Source organism: Macaca nemestrina, chromosome 17 (assembly GCF_043159975.1).
Source record: "Macaca nemestrina isolate mMacNem1 chromosome 17, mMacNem.hap1, whole genome shotgun sequence".
Lineage (NCBI taxonomy): Eukaryota > Metazoa > Chordata > Mammalia > Primates > Cercopithecidae > Macaca > Macaca nemestrina.
In genome coordinates, this window is record NC_092141.1 from 61,806,105 (window position 1) to 61,821,386 (window position 15,282).

The window sequence follows — 15,282 nt, forward strand, 5'->3', positions numbered from 1 at the left end:
ATTTGCCAATTTGCTATTATTTGTAAATTGTGAACTACACATCCTTTATGTCAGTAAAACTTAACGACAAATTTATGTACCTATATATGTGCATACATTCCCTTTCTCCCCCCAGACGGCTGGTTGTTACACATTTATCAGTACAGCACTGGGTCTAGAACACGATTCATGTAGTGATTCCACAAACATTCACTGGGTGCCAGGAGGGAGATACAGATTAATGATGAAATGACTCAGCCAAGGTCACACATCGCAAAGCGGCATAGGTGGGAGAACCATATGTGCTTCCAAGGCCAGCGGCTCTCTCCCAGGACCAGACCATGGTTTCCAAGGCCTCTCCATTCTACCGAATGGGATGCCCTGGGCCTGGGCGCCCAGGAAGTGAAAAGCAAGCGCTGGGAAAGGAGACCAACGCCAGCCGACAGACAGTTCACCGCCAATAGCGGCCGGGGGCGCGCGCGACGTCACTCGCCGTGGAGGCCAGCGCGAGCACGCCCTGGGGAAAGTGGCGTGGCTAAGCCCTTCCGGAAGTGACGTCGCCTTGGGGGGCGGTGCTCGGCGGTGGCAGAGCGCGGCCTGGGCTCGCGCTGGGCTCCGCGCGTCCCCCGCCCCCCTCTATGAGGCAGAGGCCGCGGCGGCCGTTAGCGCTGTCGCTCCGGGGGCCGCGGCGGGCGGGGCTCCGGCCGGGCCCGGCCTAGTCCCCACCCCAGCCCGGCTTCCAGCCGCCCGCCCTCCTCCCTCCCTCTCCCCGATGCAGGGGGCCGAGCTCCGGGATGGCGAGGCGGCGGCGGCGGCCGCTTCGTACCGCGTCCTGAGCCGCCTCCTTGGCTATGGAGAGGCGGCCCCCGAGCCAGGCCCGCCGCCGCCGCCCCCGGGCCATGGCCCCCCGCCGCCACCCTTCCTCGCGCGGCCCGGCCCGCGGGGCTCCCGGCCGCCGCAGCTGATGGTGTTCCGCAACGTGGGTCGGCCGCCGGAGGAGGAGGACGTGGAGGCGGCCCCGGAGCCGGGACCCTCGGAACTGCTGTGTCCCCGGCACCGCTGTGCCCTGGACCCCAAGGCCCTGCCGCCGGGCTTGGCGCTCGAGCGGACCTGGGGCCCGGCGGCTGGACTAGAGGCGCAGTTGGCGGCTCTGGGGCTCGGGCAGCCGGCAGGGCCGGGGGTCAAGACAGTCGGTGGGGGTTGCTGCCCGTGCCCGTGTCCCCCCCAGCCGCCCCCTCCGCAGCCCCAGCCGCCTGCTGTCGCCCCGCAGGCCGGGGAGGACCCCACGGAAACGAGCGACGCGCTGCTAGTCCTGGAGGGCTTGGAATCGGAGGCCGAGAGCCTGGAGACTAACAGCTGCTCGGAAGAGGAGCTCAGCAGCCCGGGTCGCGGAGGAGGAGGGGGCGGCCGGCTTCTGCTGCAGCCCCCAGGCCCTGAATTACCTCCGGTGCCCTTCCCGCTGCAGGACTTGGTCCCTCTGGGGCGCCTGAGTAGAGGGGAGCAGCAGCAGCAGCAGCAGCAACCTCCCCCGCCCCCGCCTCCTCCCGGGCCCCTCCGGCCACTCGCGGGTCCTTCTCGGAAGGGCTCCTTCAAAATCCGCCTCAGTCGCCTCTTTCGCACCAAGAGCTGCAACGGTGGCTCCGGCGGTGGGGATGGGACCGGCAAGAGGCCTTCTGGAGAGCTGGCTGCTTCAGCTGCGAGCCTGACAGACATGGGAGGTTCTGCGGGCCGGGAGCTGGACGCGGGGAGGTGAGACCGGCGGGGGGCTGGCCGACAAACTTCCTTTTCTTGTTAGGTTTCCCTTTTTATCTATTGCTACCGCGATCCTGACAGTTCTTAAGATAGGGTCTTCAGGAGGAGGCAGAGACTTGGTACCAAAGGTGATAACATCTCACATAAGGTCAGAGCTAATTGTGGAAACAGCTTTCACTCTTAAAGAGTGCACACTCCATGACACTTCTGAGCTGGTTTGCATCTCTTGTTGGAAGATGGTTTCAGACCATCCCCCCATCCCCACCCTGGCATAGCTTTTTAAGTTTTTCCAAGGCGGCTGTGTGCCATTATCCCTGGAAGGGAGATTGCTGGAAATGTTTGGCCTTTGGGGCAAAAAGCTGGTGTTGCATCTTGACCGCCTTGCTTATTCTGTGTAGCAGCACCGCACCCCCCTTCACACTCATGCATGCAAATGACAGGAGAATCTTCAAATGCAGTTGTAGGCCAGCAATCAATTGGACATCTGTTCAAAGTTTTAATGTTTTCCTGGTTGTTCCCTTAGATGAACTTGGCATATCAAATTTGGGTGCTGACCACTGTCTGTGAGAATAGAAAATAGACTGGGCACAGTGGCTCACACCTGTAATCCCAGCACTTTGGAGGCCGAGGATGGCGGATAACCTGAGCTCAGGAGTTTGAGACCAGCTTGGGCAACATGCGAAACCCCATCTCTACCAAAAAAAAAAAAAAAAAAAAAAAATCCCTTATTTCTACAAAAAATAAATAAAAAATTAGCCGGGAGTGGTCTCAGCTACTTGGGAGGCTGAGGGAGGAGGATCACTGGAGCCCAGGAGGCGGAGGTTGCAGTGAATAGTGATCATGCCACTGTACTCCAGTTTGCGTGACAGAGTGAGAGCCTGTCTCGAGAAAATAGTTCTGTGCTCTCTCAAGGCCATTTGAGAATTCTAACTACCAGTAAGACATAGACAAGGTAGAGACAGGTACATGAGTTCTAGGCCAGTTGATGAAAATTCCAAAAGTAGACATTGAGTTTTTTTCCTGCATTTCTGAGGGGTGGACTGATCTTTGGCATCCAGTGTTAGATCTGTAGCGTTGGTTTACAAAACTGTCAACTTTGGTGTTAGTGAAATTGCTAACAGTTGTGGTAACTGCCATTGTGGTTTGTACTTCTTTGAGCGGGTTCTCAGAAAGATTGGAATTGGTTTTGTTGTGGTTTACGTGATGGATTCTTCTTGAGACATACTGGCAGCCATAAACCAAAGCTAAAGAACAGGTATAAATTGATAACCTTACCATGAACTAGGATCACTTGGGGAGCTTTTTGAAAAGCCTAAGAGTTTGAATTTTTTAAAAGCTCCCCAGTTGATCCTGACTGGGAACCACTCATTCATGGACTTCTCTTTTCAAGAGAACTTGGATACTCCAAGAAGAAAATGTTGGGTGGATTTGGCTTTCTTGCCCTTTCTGAACAGCTGTGCCATGGACTCGTCTTGGAGATCAGGCCAAATCCAAACTTTCTGAAGAAATCAGTGTGTTGCCCCTTTAGGTAGGCCAGTGTTTCTGCCTTTGCCTCCTAGTGAATTCATGCTGGGAGTTCAGATCTTGGTGTGTGGCTGCTGAAACAGCTTTTTTGTGGTAGGCTCTGTATTCAATGCTCCACTTACCAGCACAGATGAAATTTTCATCAGATGCAGGGGAGGGCGGGATTAAAGCTATGGGTAATGACACAGGATAGGTTGCTAATTTTCTTGTGGTTTGTCTTGCCTTTGTTCCACGTTGACCAGGAGTTCATCTGAGATTCCAGAGATGCCGAATACGAGGTGTGGCGTGAAATTAGCTGCTACGTCTAACAGATTAGGAAGAGGAAAAGGCATATAACATTATACGGTTTTTTGCCTTTGGAAGCAGAATTTAATGGTCATTGGCTGCTCTGCCACCAACCCTCACACTAAGCACAATACAGATTTCTGCCGCAGAGCAAATTGGGCTGTAGCTTTGCAAAGAAGCTTAGTTCAGGGCACTGGAGAATTACATATTTTGGTCCAAGGGCTTTTTCTGATGAATTGGAGAAGAGCTAGGTATTTGTGTATAAACGTTTAGTTGACTGCTGTTTGGAGGCAGCATGCTGTATAGAGAATGTGAAAGTCTAGATTCCATGTAAACTCCAACATCAGCTGGGAGATGACCAAATTTGTTGTCTTCATGCTTCCCTTTTTCCCCTATCTGTAAAATGGGTGAGTGTTGACTGTCTTGTTCCTGTCCTTATAAGAATAGATTGTTGAGAAGAAATCTAGATGGAATAGTTTGTGCTTTTTAGAAGATAAGTAATAAGACTGAGCTGGTAAATTTTTTAATGCTTAGGATTTGGTGCTGCTTGTGAGCTTTTCCACAGCTTACTATGTGCCAGTCTTGCTGGCAGCCTCGCAGCTGTGAGAAACTTGGTGAGTCTGGCCAGGGTAGTTGTGATTTCTGTGGATCTGCACCTCCTAAGTCCGCAATAGTGGGAGGATGAGGTTGGATTTTTAGCTTTTCTCTTGTTTTGATTGGTAGGACCTGGAAGTGGTGAGAAATTTCAGTCTTTTGCCAAAGGGTATATGCCTTTGTCCTCATTGTTGATTGGAGTTAATTATGGGCTTCTACAGTCTTTGCTGTACAATTTGGGACTTTTACAGTAACCTCTGGGCATAATTCCCTTTGCTATTCTCAACATCTCCCTTCCTACAATCATTTTAGAAGGTTTAACAATTCCCACATTTTAGCACTAAGCAAAACTTCCTTTTAGTTGCTTTTGAGTCTAGTAAGTGGACCTACATGGATATATTGTCTTCAGTGTAGTATGAGTTAGTTTAGAGATTTGTTTTTGTTTTGTTTTTTGTTTTGAGGTGGAGTCTTGCTCTGTGGCCCAGGCTGGAGTGCAGTGGTGCAATCTTGGCTTACTACAACCTCCGCCTCTTGGGTTCAAGCGATTCTCCTGCGTCAGCCTCTCCAGTGGCTGGGATTATAGGGGCACACCATCATGCCCGGCTAATTTTTTAATTTTTAATTTTTAGTAGAGCTGGAGTTTTGCCATGTTGGCCAGACTGGTCCCGAACTCCTGACCTCAGGTGATCTGCCTGCCTTGGCCTCTCAAAGTGCTGGGATTACAGGCATGAGCCACCACCCCCGGGCCAACTTAGATAACTCTTTTTAAGCGAGGTAAGAAATGGGTTCACCAATTGGGTGTGGTAGTACGCACCTGTAGTCCCAATACTTGGAAGGCAGAGGCAGGAGGATTACTTGAGCCCAGGAGTTTAAGGGCACAGTGAGCTATGATGTGCCACTGCACTCCAGCCTGGGCAACAGAGCCAGACTCCATCTGTCTTTTTTTTTTTTTTTGGGAGACGTAGTCTCGCTCTGTCGTCCGTGCTGGAGCGCAGTGGCCCAATCTTGGCTCACTACAACCTCCGCCTCTCAGGTTCAAGCAATTCTTCTGCCTCATCCTCCCGAGTAGCTGGGACTACAGATGCATGCCACCACGCCTGGCTAATTTTTTGCATTTTAGTAGAGACTGCATTTCACCGTGTTGCCCAGGCTGGTCTCGAACTCCTGAGCTCAGGCAGTCTGCCCACCTCAGCCTCCCAAAGTGCTGGGATTACAGGCCAGAGCCACTGCGCCCGGCTGACTCCATCTCTTTAAAAAAGAAAGAAAGAAAGAAATGGGCCCAGCAACTAATCAGGTTTCTGTTCTGGGGAACTGGGCTAGGGCTTATAACACACATATGTTGGAATTCAAAGAGCTGGGCTTGATGCCTGTGGTCCTCAGTGTAATCTAGCATTGCTATTTCAGGAAAACCAGTGGAGTTCCCATGTCTGTTTCTCATATGTTGAACTGATTGCCTTCCTTTGGATTTGGTGAGAGATCTAATTTGATCTGACCATTTTGAATCATCATGTAATACACACTTGGTTGGAAATAGGTACCTTGTTCACTTTTCAAGATTAGTTTTTTACCAAGTTAACAAATGAGGCTATTACTGGCCGTCTTCATGGTAGTGAGGTAGAGAAATGGAGGACGGTTCTGTAGTGGTTTCCTATCTATGTATTTGGTGGGGGATGGAAAGATAGAATTCTGGAAAGAGAGGCAGGCTGCTTTGGCATCCATTTGGGGCCCTGCTGTCGTGGACAGACCTGGCAGACGTGAGAAACCTTTTTCACTGTATCCTTGGGTCTTCAGGTCTAAAGGGGTCTTTTTGAGTAATAGCATGATATGCTGAGAGCAAAATGATTTTATGGTGTGTTGAGGAAGTTCTGATTTTATGTTTGGGTTTTGGGTCCACACAATATTGATCTTTTTAACTATTTTTTCCATGAAGTGGTTGCGGTTGGCAGCTCTCTTTTATAATGAACTCCTGGGCTTAAAAAAAATCTCTGTCCATTTGAGTCCCGTGCCGTGCTTCTTACTCCTTAACATTCTCTCTGCCAACGTCATTTCTAAGGTTTTAGACCTTGGACCGTGCCTCTTGGCTTTTCCCTGGAAGTTCCCTCTATAGGTTCTTTAGTGGGTTTATGATGGAGTTTTGGATCTGACCTTGCTGCACAGATGTCTGTGTATTGGAACTAAAAATGAACACATGGTTTTTGTGCCTGTAGCACATGAACAGACACTGGCTTATGACGTGTTGGAAATGGCACAGGCTGGCTGTCTTGGCACTGTGTGCTTTAGCAGGGGCAGAGGTACATTGGAGCCGTAAAATCTGGTATTTGGACATCCTAATTTGGAAGTTACTTTAGAAAAGGACGTGTAAGTCTTAGGGCATCAGTACAGGGCACTTATGGGCAAATAGGTTATTATTATTTCACTGTTTTTATTTTAGGTTTCAAGGAATTTGAAAACCGGCCAATGGTTACGTCTATGTGTTGTTGTTCTGTCTAATCTAATGCTTTTAACTCCTTTATCCCATAAATCTGTTGTAGTACAGTTAATAATTTGCAGGGTAGAAATGGACAGAGGCATCCTGTTTTTTTGTTACCTACAGCATAGGCAGTAACTTAGCTGACACAAAGGACGGCTAGTCTCAAAGACCTTTGCCTGAGGCCTTCTGCCCTGTCCTTTTATGTCACCTGAAGCACAGCCCACCAAATGCTGTTTTATCCCACCCTACTCCTCCAGTCTTTGTTGCTGCTAAGATGAAAGTGGCCTACTGGCAAAGTTACAGGGGTATAACTTTGCACCCTAATGCTTGTTGAGGTGATCTGGGGAAGAATAAATAGCATGGGAATGTAGTATAGAGGGTTAGTTTAAAATATTATCTGAAATTCCATTATATTGCTCTCCAAAATATAGTGTGTCAGCTTAGAATGGCCTTTTATCATTCCAAATGGTTCATGTGTACAAAAGGGGATGTATAAAGTGTATGTCTTTTAATAATAATAAAATACAAGCATAGGTACCTTCACTAAACTTAACAAATAGAATGTACCTTTGAAGAGTGTTGCTTTCTAATTACATCTTATCCCTCCCCCTGGTAACCACCATCCTCAATTTTATGTTAATCAGTACCTTGCTTTGTTGTTTGTTTTTTTTTTTTATAGTCATCTAGATTGGTTGTTTCATGAATGACTGCCATTAGAATGCTCTCAGGACGCTTGAGACAGATACTGCTTTGGGTTTGTAGTTAGGCTTGTCTTCCCAAAGAGAGAAAGAAGCATGCCTATTTATTAGTAGCCTTTTAGCCTCCTAGACTTTAGACCTTTTACCTTTCCAAGCATCCAGCTATGAAGCCCCCTTATTTGCCAGGAAAAACCATTCTGGCACTCTCGAACAGCTCTCCCTGGATTCAGCTGTTTTTCTTTTTCTAGATCCTAGAAACTATGATTTTTCTTCTTCAAAATGCCGGGGGTGGGGGAGAAGATGAGCTGAAGTGAGAAGGCCTCCGCAAGATGTGTGCATTTGGGTCCTGCCGTTCTTCAGTGCTTGGCACTGAAGAGACTCGTCCCCAGCATGGGCAGATGGCAGAGTAATGCAGCTTCCTTTGAAAAGAGGCAAACGGCCAAATGGCTGAGGTGTGAACCTTTTGAAAGGCCAGTGCTTTAGGTTTCTACTTGCTGGGTTTAATGTTGTACCCACAAGTTATCAAATAAAAATCAGCTTGGAAGCTCTTCAGCAGTCCTAAAGTTCATGTCCAGTGGAATTAACATTGCATTCCAGTCCTCTGGATCGTTGGAACTAAGCTGCAGTCATGAGCCACTTTTATGAGCAAAGCAACTGTGTGGCCGTATCTTATTTTTATGTAGCCACCTCTCCTGTGGGTGCTGTGGGTGGAATATTCATAGTGAGCGTGATCATCAGACCCCTCAAGTACGGAAGAGGTTGCCAAGGGAATGTAAAGCTAGGTCAAGAGAAAGACGGACCAGGGTTTCAGCTCTTTCTGAATAAGATCTTCATGGTATGGTTTTAAAATTTTGTTTGAAGTGAATTCTGAGAAGCTCAGACATCAATGTTAAAACATAAATGCATAAACATCTTCTGAAATCAAATAATTTAAAATAGAATTTCATTTTGGATTTTCTTTGCTTTTGCCCCTCTTTATTGGTGCAATTTATAGTTGAAAAGAGTTTAAGTTCTATTTAGACCTTTGGGTAAGAGTATTTTTGGAAGGTGAGCCAGCTACAATGCTAGGAGACAGACACTTAATTCTGGGGTAGGATTTTCTTTAAGTCTGTTTTATTGTTAACAATAAAAAATAAAAAAATAAATAATATTTATTTATTATTTATTTATTTATTTATTTTTGAGACAGTGTCTCACTCTGTCACCCAGGCTGGAATGCAGCAGCTCAATCATGACTCACTGCAGCCTTGACCTTCCCAGGTTCAGGTGATCCTCCCACCTCACACTCCTGAGTAACTGGGACTAGAGGTGTACACCACCACGCCCAGCTAATTTTTGTATTTTTTGTAGAGACAAAGTTTCACCATGTTGCCCAGGCTGGTCACGAATTCCTGGGCTCAAGCATTCTGCCCACCTCAGCCTCCCAAAGTGTTGGGATTACAGGTGTGAGCCATTGCACTGGGCCTGAGGTATAATTTATATATTGCAAAATTTACCCTTTTAAGTGTCCAGCTCTATTCATTTTGACAAATTTATATATAGTCATCATAATCTCTACCATAATCAGCATATAGCATATTTCCTTTTTTTTTTTTTTTTTGAGATGGAGTCTCACTCTGTCACCTAGGCTGAAGTGCAGTGGCGTGATCTTGGTTCACTGCAACCTTCACCTCCCGGGCTCAAGCAGTTCTCGTACCTCAGCCTCCTGAGTAGCTGGGATTACAGGTGCACGCCACCACACCCAGCTAATTTTTGTATTTTTAGTAGAGATGGGGTTTTTCACCATGTTGGCCAGGCTGGTCTCGAACTCCTGACCTTGTGATTTGCCCACCTCGACCTCCCAAAGTGCTGGGATTACAGGTGTGAGCCACCGTGCCCAGCCAGCATATAGCATATTTCTTATTTTTTATTTTTATTTTTATTTTTATTTTTTGAGACGGAGTCTCACTCTGTCGCCCAGGCTGGAGTGCAGAGGGGCGATCTCAGCTCACTGCAAGCTCCACCACCCGGGTTCATGCCATTCTCCTGCCTCAGCCTCCCAAGTAGGTGGGATTACAGGCGCCCACCACCACGCCCGGCTAAGTTTTTGTATTTTTAGTAGAGATGGGGTTTCACCATGTTAGTCAGGATGGTCTTGATCTCCTGACCTTGTGAGACACTGCTCGGCCAGCATATATTATATTTCTATCACCTCGACAAGTTCAGTCATTCTGAGGTGAGTTTTTTGAGTTTAACACACTTCCGACCATAATGTGTTCATTGGAGTCTTTTGAGTTTCTTTCATTTATTGCTGAAAAGCCACTTGAAAGTGTGGTAAGAAGTGATCTTTGGTATATTAACCAAAAGATCTGGGTTTTCAGACTGGTTCCCTGGAACAGCATCAAGAAGTCATGGGGAGGGCCGTGTGAGTGGCAGCTCAGAGAGAGGAATGGGCCCTCTTCTTGGGTGCTAGGCAGAGCCCCTAATCTGAGGAGGCCCACTTAGTAGCTAGCTGATGGCTTTGACTCATGCCTTGGGGCAATTGTGCGGAAATCAGAGGTCTTCAAGGTTGAAGACTGCATGTGCATCCTACAGTGCTATTCTCAGGTCAGAATCTGTTCCCTGGTTCACTTTGGAATGACCTATCCTACAGGCAAGCCCAGAGAGAAAATCTGCTCTGAGCTGGTGCCTGTTCAGGTCAAGAGCCTTTTTCTTGGCTCCCAGATGGAAGTCAGCTCTGCATCAGACTTCCTTCCTCTTGAAATGGACTTGCTAATTACCACTCAAGGTGTTTTACTCTTTTAATGTACTGGGTATGGTGAGCTCCAAAGGGATTTCTCATTGCTTTGTAGGCTGGTGAATTCTGTAGCCAAAGCTATTTAAGGAATTGCCTTAATTATTTCCTTCTTCCCCTTTATTTTATGCTTTATTACAAGAGTGTTGCTGACAACGACTAGGGTTTGCTTTATTTTTCAGTGCATCTGGAACTGAGTGTTGTGGTGACTTAAATGCGTATGTGTTCATTTCTCCCCTCTATTCCCTCTCTGCTTTCTCACTCCCTAGGAAACCCAGGTTGACAAGAACTCAAAGTGCCTTTTCTCCAGTCTCCTTCAGCCCCCTGTTCACAGGTAAGGGTAATATCTTTCTGTCTTCTGACATCTGAAAACAGGGGTGTTCTGAGACCTGTTGGGAAACACTTGCAGATGTGTCACAGGGAGCTGTAGGCGTGTCTGCAGTTATTTCCTTCATTCCATGCTTAGTGGGTTTGAGATGAGGCTATTTTTATGGTATGGAATGTGTTCTTGACTTTGGATGCTTTATAGTTGGAGGTAGAGGCTGCTTGTTGGTAATTGGGTGACCTGGGTGGCCCTAGCAGTTATGCAGTGCTTAGCTCAGGGTCATCACATATAAATTAAAACTAGGAATTACAAATTTATGGGCTTACAGTGCATAAAAGACTCTCTAGAAGTCATACAGTTTCTGTCTCTGCTTCCAAGGGAGTTCATGGGTTATCTCATAAAAATGATCCATGATTATCTGGTCTATTTTTGAAGACTTTTTTGGGCAGAGGGGATTACATGAGCTCTTGTCTTTTTAGGGGCTTGCAGTTCCTGCAGCTGTTAGAGTTCTTTATTGTATCTAATTTAAGTCTGCCCTCTTGCAGCAGGGAACACAGTTGCTAAACTAGGAAGACTGTAGAATCTCCTTTGGATGATGGGTAACTGCCTTCTCATTTCGTAGGGAGCTTTTTCAGAGATGGAGACCTTCTATTATGTCAGTCACATGTGAAGCTCCTGCATGAATAAGCTGTAGAAAAGTGGGGCTTTGCCACACTGCCTGTGTCTCAGAAACTGAGTACTTCTCATTGGTTGTGACTGAGAAGCCTTTAAAAAAAAATCTCAGTCTCAAACTCCTTTGGATATAATGTCCCTCAAAAAGGTGATTGGAAGACATATGATTTGGGAATGGATGCTTCCAGGAAAATGTTAAGCAGGCCAATGAGACCTGCAGCTGGGTAGACTGCTGTGAACTGTCAAAACAAGTGAATTGGTACCTGTATAGACATCTACTGTAGTGGAGAAGGAGGTCTCTGTTCTTATCCAAGCCCAGAATTTAAAAATCTTATGTTGTGATAGCATGTCTTTCTAGTTAATAGTTGTTTCCTCCTTAAAGTAAGGAACATGGCTGGTCGCGGTCACAGTGGCTTAGGCTTGTAATCCCAGCACTTTGGGAGGTTGAAGTGAGTGGATCACCTGAGGTCAGGAGTTTCAGACCAGCCTGGCCAACATGGTGTGAAACCCCATCTCTACTAAAAATACAAAAAATTAGCTGAGCATGGTGCCACATACCTTGTAGTCCAGCTACTCGGGAGGCTGAGGCAGGAGAATCGCTTGAACCTGAGAGGCTGAGGTTGCAGTGAGCAGAGATTTTGCCACTGCACTCCAGCCTGAGTGATAGAGTGAGACTCCGTCTTAAAAAAAAAGGAACACTACCTACATTTGTGGTTTGAGGTTCAGGTCAGCCTCAGCCCTCTGGAATGACATCCTTTATGTTAAGTGCCCTACTAACAGTCTAGACTGCTCTGGCCTGTCAGGAAACATGCTTGCCTGGCCCCATTGCATTGCTCTGGACAGCCAGCCTCTCAATTACCAAGCTGTGTGGTGAGTCTGGTACCAGTTTTCTAGAACTTCCACTGATGAGTTTTGTTTGTTTATTTTTGACACAGGGCCTCATTTTGTCTCCCAGGCTGGAGTGCAGTGGTGCAGTCTCAGCTTACTGCAGCCTCAACTTCCTAGACCCAAATGATCCTCCCTCCTCAGCCTCCAGAATAGCTGGGACTACAGGCATGCACCACCATACCTGACTAATTTTTTTATTTTTGTGGAGACGGGGTCTTACGATGTTGCCCAGGCTGGTCTTGAACTCCTGAGTGCAAGTGATTCGCCTACCTTGGCCTCCCAAAGTGTTGGAATTACAGGCGTGAGCCACTGCACCGGGTCTCACTGATGACTTTTAGAAGAGCTTTTCTGTTTATCTTAATTAATATTTAAGACCTTTGTAAAAAAAGACTGTGTATTTAGGTTCTGAAAATCCAGTTTCTGTCCTTTTGGTAAATATTGGTCACCTCATTTTCTTAATGGGGAAACATTAAAATACTAGCCGAGGGACTCATTCAGCCCTGAATAAAAAAAAGGTGTTGGAAGGAACACCCTAAGGGCTAAATTAGAGAAATTCTGAGTTCTGACCTGTGGATCAGGCCTGCCAAAATAACCCTATTCCTGGCTATCAGCTTGTGTTAATATTAATAAAATACCCTTCATCCTCTCATGACTCAAGTGGAGAGGGAATAGACAGAGTTGGGTGGCAAGGAGTCTTATATATGGCAGGGAACAGAACTGCATGACATGCTGGGAAGAAGAGAGGCCATGTGCCTCCTCCCACCAACTTCCTATGGAGAAGCTGCCTCTTAGATTACTTGACTTTTGTCTGACTGTGAAAGTAGTTAATTTTTAGGAATATAAATTGTACTTTCGGCCTTTGTAGCCTCAATATTAAGAACAGATATCTTATTCAGGTAGATTCTCTTATGCGTGAATACTCTGGAAAATTAAGATATGGACTGCCCTCTAGGAAGAAGTTAGGACTAACATTGGGAACTTTATCTGTATTCCGCTTACCGTGCAGTTCTTAGGTTTTCTGGCCCTTGCTTTCCATGTCTATTTGGGCATATAACAAGCCACTTGGCTTGCTTCCTAAGGCAGAAATTGATACACAGTTCTGAAAAAATAAATGGTGTGGGTTCTATTGGATAAAGAAGACCTCTTGTTTGAGGGTACGTTGTAAGTCAGTGACGGAATCAGAATTAGATGGTTTTCCACTGTCAGTCCCATGGTTTTGTCCTAAAGAATCCTTGACCCTTAACAGGGCCAAGGTTTAATGATAGAATTTAAAAATTGACTTCCTGGTGTTGGGGTGATTTCAGCCCTCGGGGCATTAGGTTTTGAGCTTTCTGAGAGCAGCAGACTCCCAGCCTCGCCTGCTTGCCCTTTGCTTCCCTTTGCTTTCTGTGTCAGCTTTGAGCAAGGCGCTTCTGTAACTTGCTTGCTCCATGAATCCCTCAGGTGAAACTGTGTCGCTTGTGGATGTGGACATTTCTCAGCGGGGCCTGACCTCTCCACACCCTCCAACTCCCCCTCCTCCTCCAAGAAGAAGCCTCAGCCTGCTAGGTATAGTTTCTTCCCCTCTCCTCCTTCTTGCCTAGTGGGAGGGTGAGCTCCAGGGACTTGTTCTTTGCTGGGGGCTGACCACGCTTCTGTGTTTCCGATGATGACTTAATTATTTCCTAGCTCTTTCTCAGTACCCCGTCATCTCCCTAAGCAATTAAATGGGTCTCACCTGCATGCTGTAATACTGTGCATATATTAATTCGATTTACATTTATCTTGCCTTGAACCCACTGCTATTGGGCTGCATTAGGAATATCCTTACTACCCTGCTTTCCAAAAGCAAACCAGAGTAAGGTGATTGTTGCCCTCTGTCCAAAAAGACTGGGTGAAGGTTGGGCCATCCTGCCCCAGAGGGCAGCCTGATAGTCCTTCTCCCTCTCCTCTGCCTTCACCGTGCTCATTCTGTGCTCACATTTCTGAACCTCTTGCTTTTGTTCTCTCTTCTAGATGATATCAGTGGGACGCTGCCTACATCTGTCCTTGTGGCTCCGATGGGGTCTTCCTTGCAGTCTTTCCCCCTACCTCCGCCTCCTCCACCCCATGCCCCAGGTTAGCTTAGTTTAGAGGCAAGACTTATAAGAGTTGGGAGTACAGAGTGATACTTTGTACCATAGAAGGATGGGAGAAATCTATTTATGGAAATAATAGCTTAGTAGAAAGTTTAACTCTTTTCCCCTTGGCTGTACCAGACTCCTTGGAAATGAGGCCGAGAACTGGTTTTCCTAACCCGTTTTCTTTATGGAGGTCAAACTGATTTTTGTTAGGGATAAAAGACTACTGAATTTTTCATCTCTTTGCTGCTGAGACTGTTTTGCAATCCTTGAGTAGATATCACTTAAGAAACTGCCTTAATTTCAGGATAGTGAGGTTTAATATGTTGCTGGTTTTCAAGGTTCTGTGGTTATTCTAAGCTTTTAGTATTTACTGCAGCCTTGTAAATAAGTACCAAGCATTCAGTAGCCCACACCTGCTTTGCCAGCTACCAGTACCCAAGGAATAAAATGAATGAAATCAGTTTTGTTTTCTACTTGCCTGGCAAAATCATTACTCTTCCTGGGCAAGTAAGCGAGTCACTATTTCCAAGGCTGCCTTATCGGCACTTCACTTCGAGGTGGGAGAAGTTGGAATCGCTCTAGGCTGGTGAAGCCCCTGAAGTAGTCACCTTAGTCAGGTTAGTGAGCAGCTCCCCTCCCCTTTCCTGGGGTTAACTGCCCCCACCCATCCTTCACAGCTTACACAAGGCCACACAGCTTTTTGTTCCAGCCCATCCAGCTCTTTCCCACTGCTTTGGCTTCTACCCTTTCCAGCTTAGCTTCTAATGCCTTGCCCTCTTCAGTTAGCATTTCTGTTTTTGGGGGAGGGTCTATTTGTGGTTGGGAGCAGTGAGGGTAAACAAGTGACCACCACTCTCTTGCCCTGCAGATGCATTTCCCCGGATTGCTCCCATCCGAGCAGCTGAATCCCTGCACAGCCAACCCCCACAGCACCTCCAGTGTCCTCTCTATCGGCCTGACTCGAGCAGCTTTGCAGCCAGCCTTCGAGAGTTGGAGAAGGTAGGTGGTACCTAAGGACTGGCGGATCACTTCTCCCATTAGCTAAATTCTGTACCTGGGCACACCTTTATTTATTTGTTTATTTATTTTTAGAGACAGGGTCTTGCTCTGTTGCCCAGGCTAGGGGGTGGTGGCGTAATCATAGCTCACTGTAGCCTCGAACTCCTGGGCCAAAGGATCCTTCTGCCTCAGCCTCCCAAGTAGCTAGGACTACAGGCACG

At 46.9% G+C, this 15,282-nt stretch overlaps 1 protein-coding gene across 4 annotated transcripts in view; it reads left to right on the plus strand.

The window, feature by feature from the left end:
• The first annotated feature begins 544 nt into the window (after positions 1-544).
• The window catches only part of LOC105472282 (suppressor of cytokine signaling 7), a 56,647-nt gene continuing 41,909 nt past the window's right edge, over positions 545-15,282 (plus strand). The window contains exons 1-5 of one of the 4 annotated variants that reach the window (XM_011725388.3): positions 545-1,728; positions 10,345-10,409; positions 13,404-13,508; positions 13,956-14,057; positions 14,931-15,061. In XM_011725388.3, the coding sequence (XP_011723690.2) occupies positions 752-1,728; positions 10,345-10,409; positions 13,404-13,508; positions 13,956-14,057; positions 14,931-15,061 (1,380 nt within the window). In that variant the 5' untranslated portion in view covers positions 545-751. The remainder of the gene's footprint in view (positions 1,729-10,344; positions 10,410-13,403; positions 13,509-13,955; positions 14,058-14,930; positions 15,062-15,282) is intronic. The other 3 variants (XR_003015936.2, XM_024789900.2, XM_024789901.2) reach the window with 3 other exon arrangements.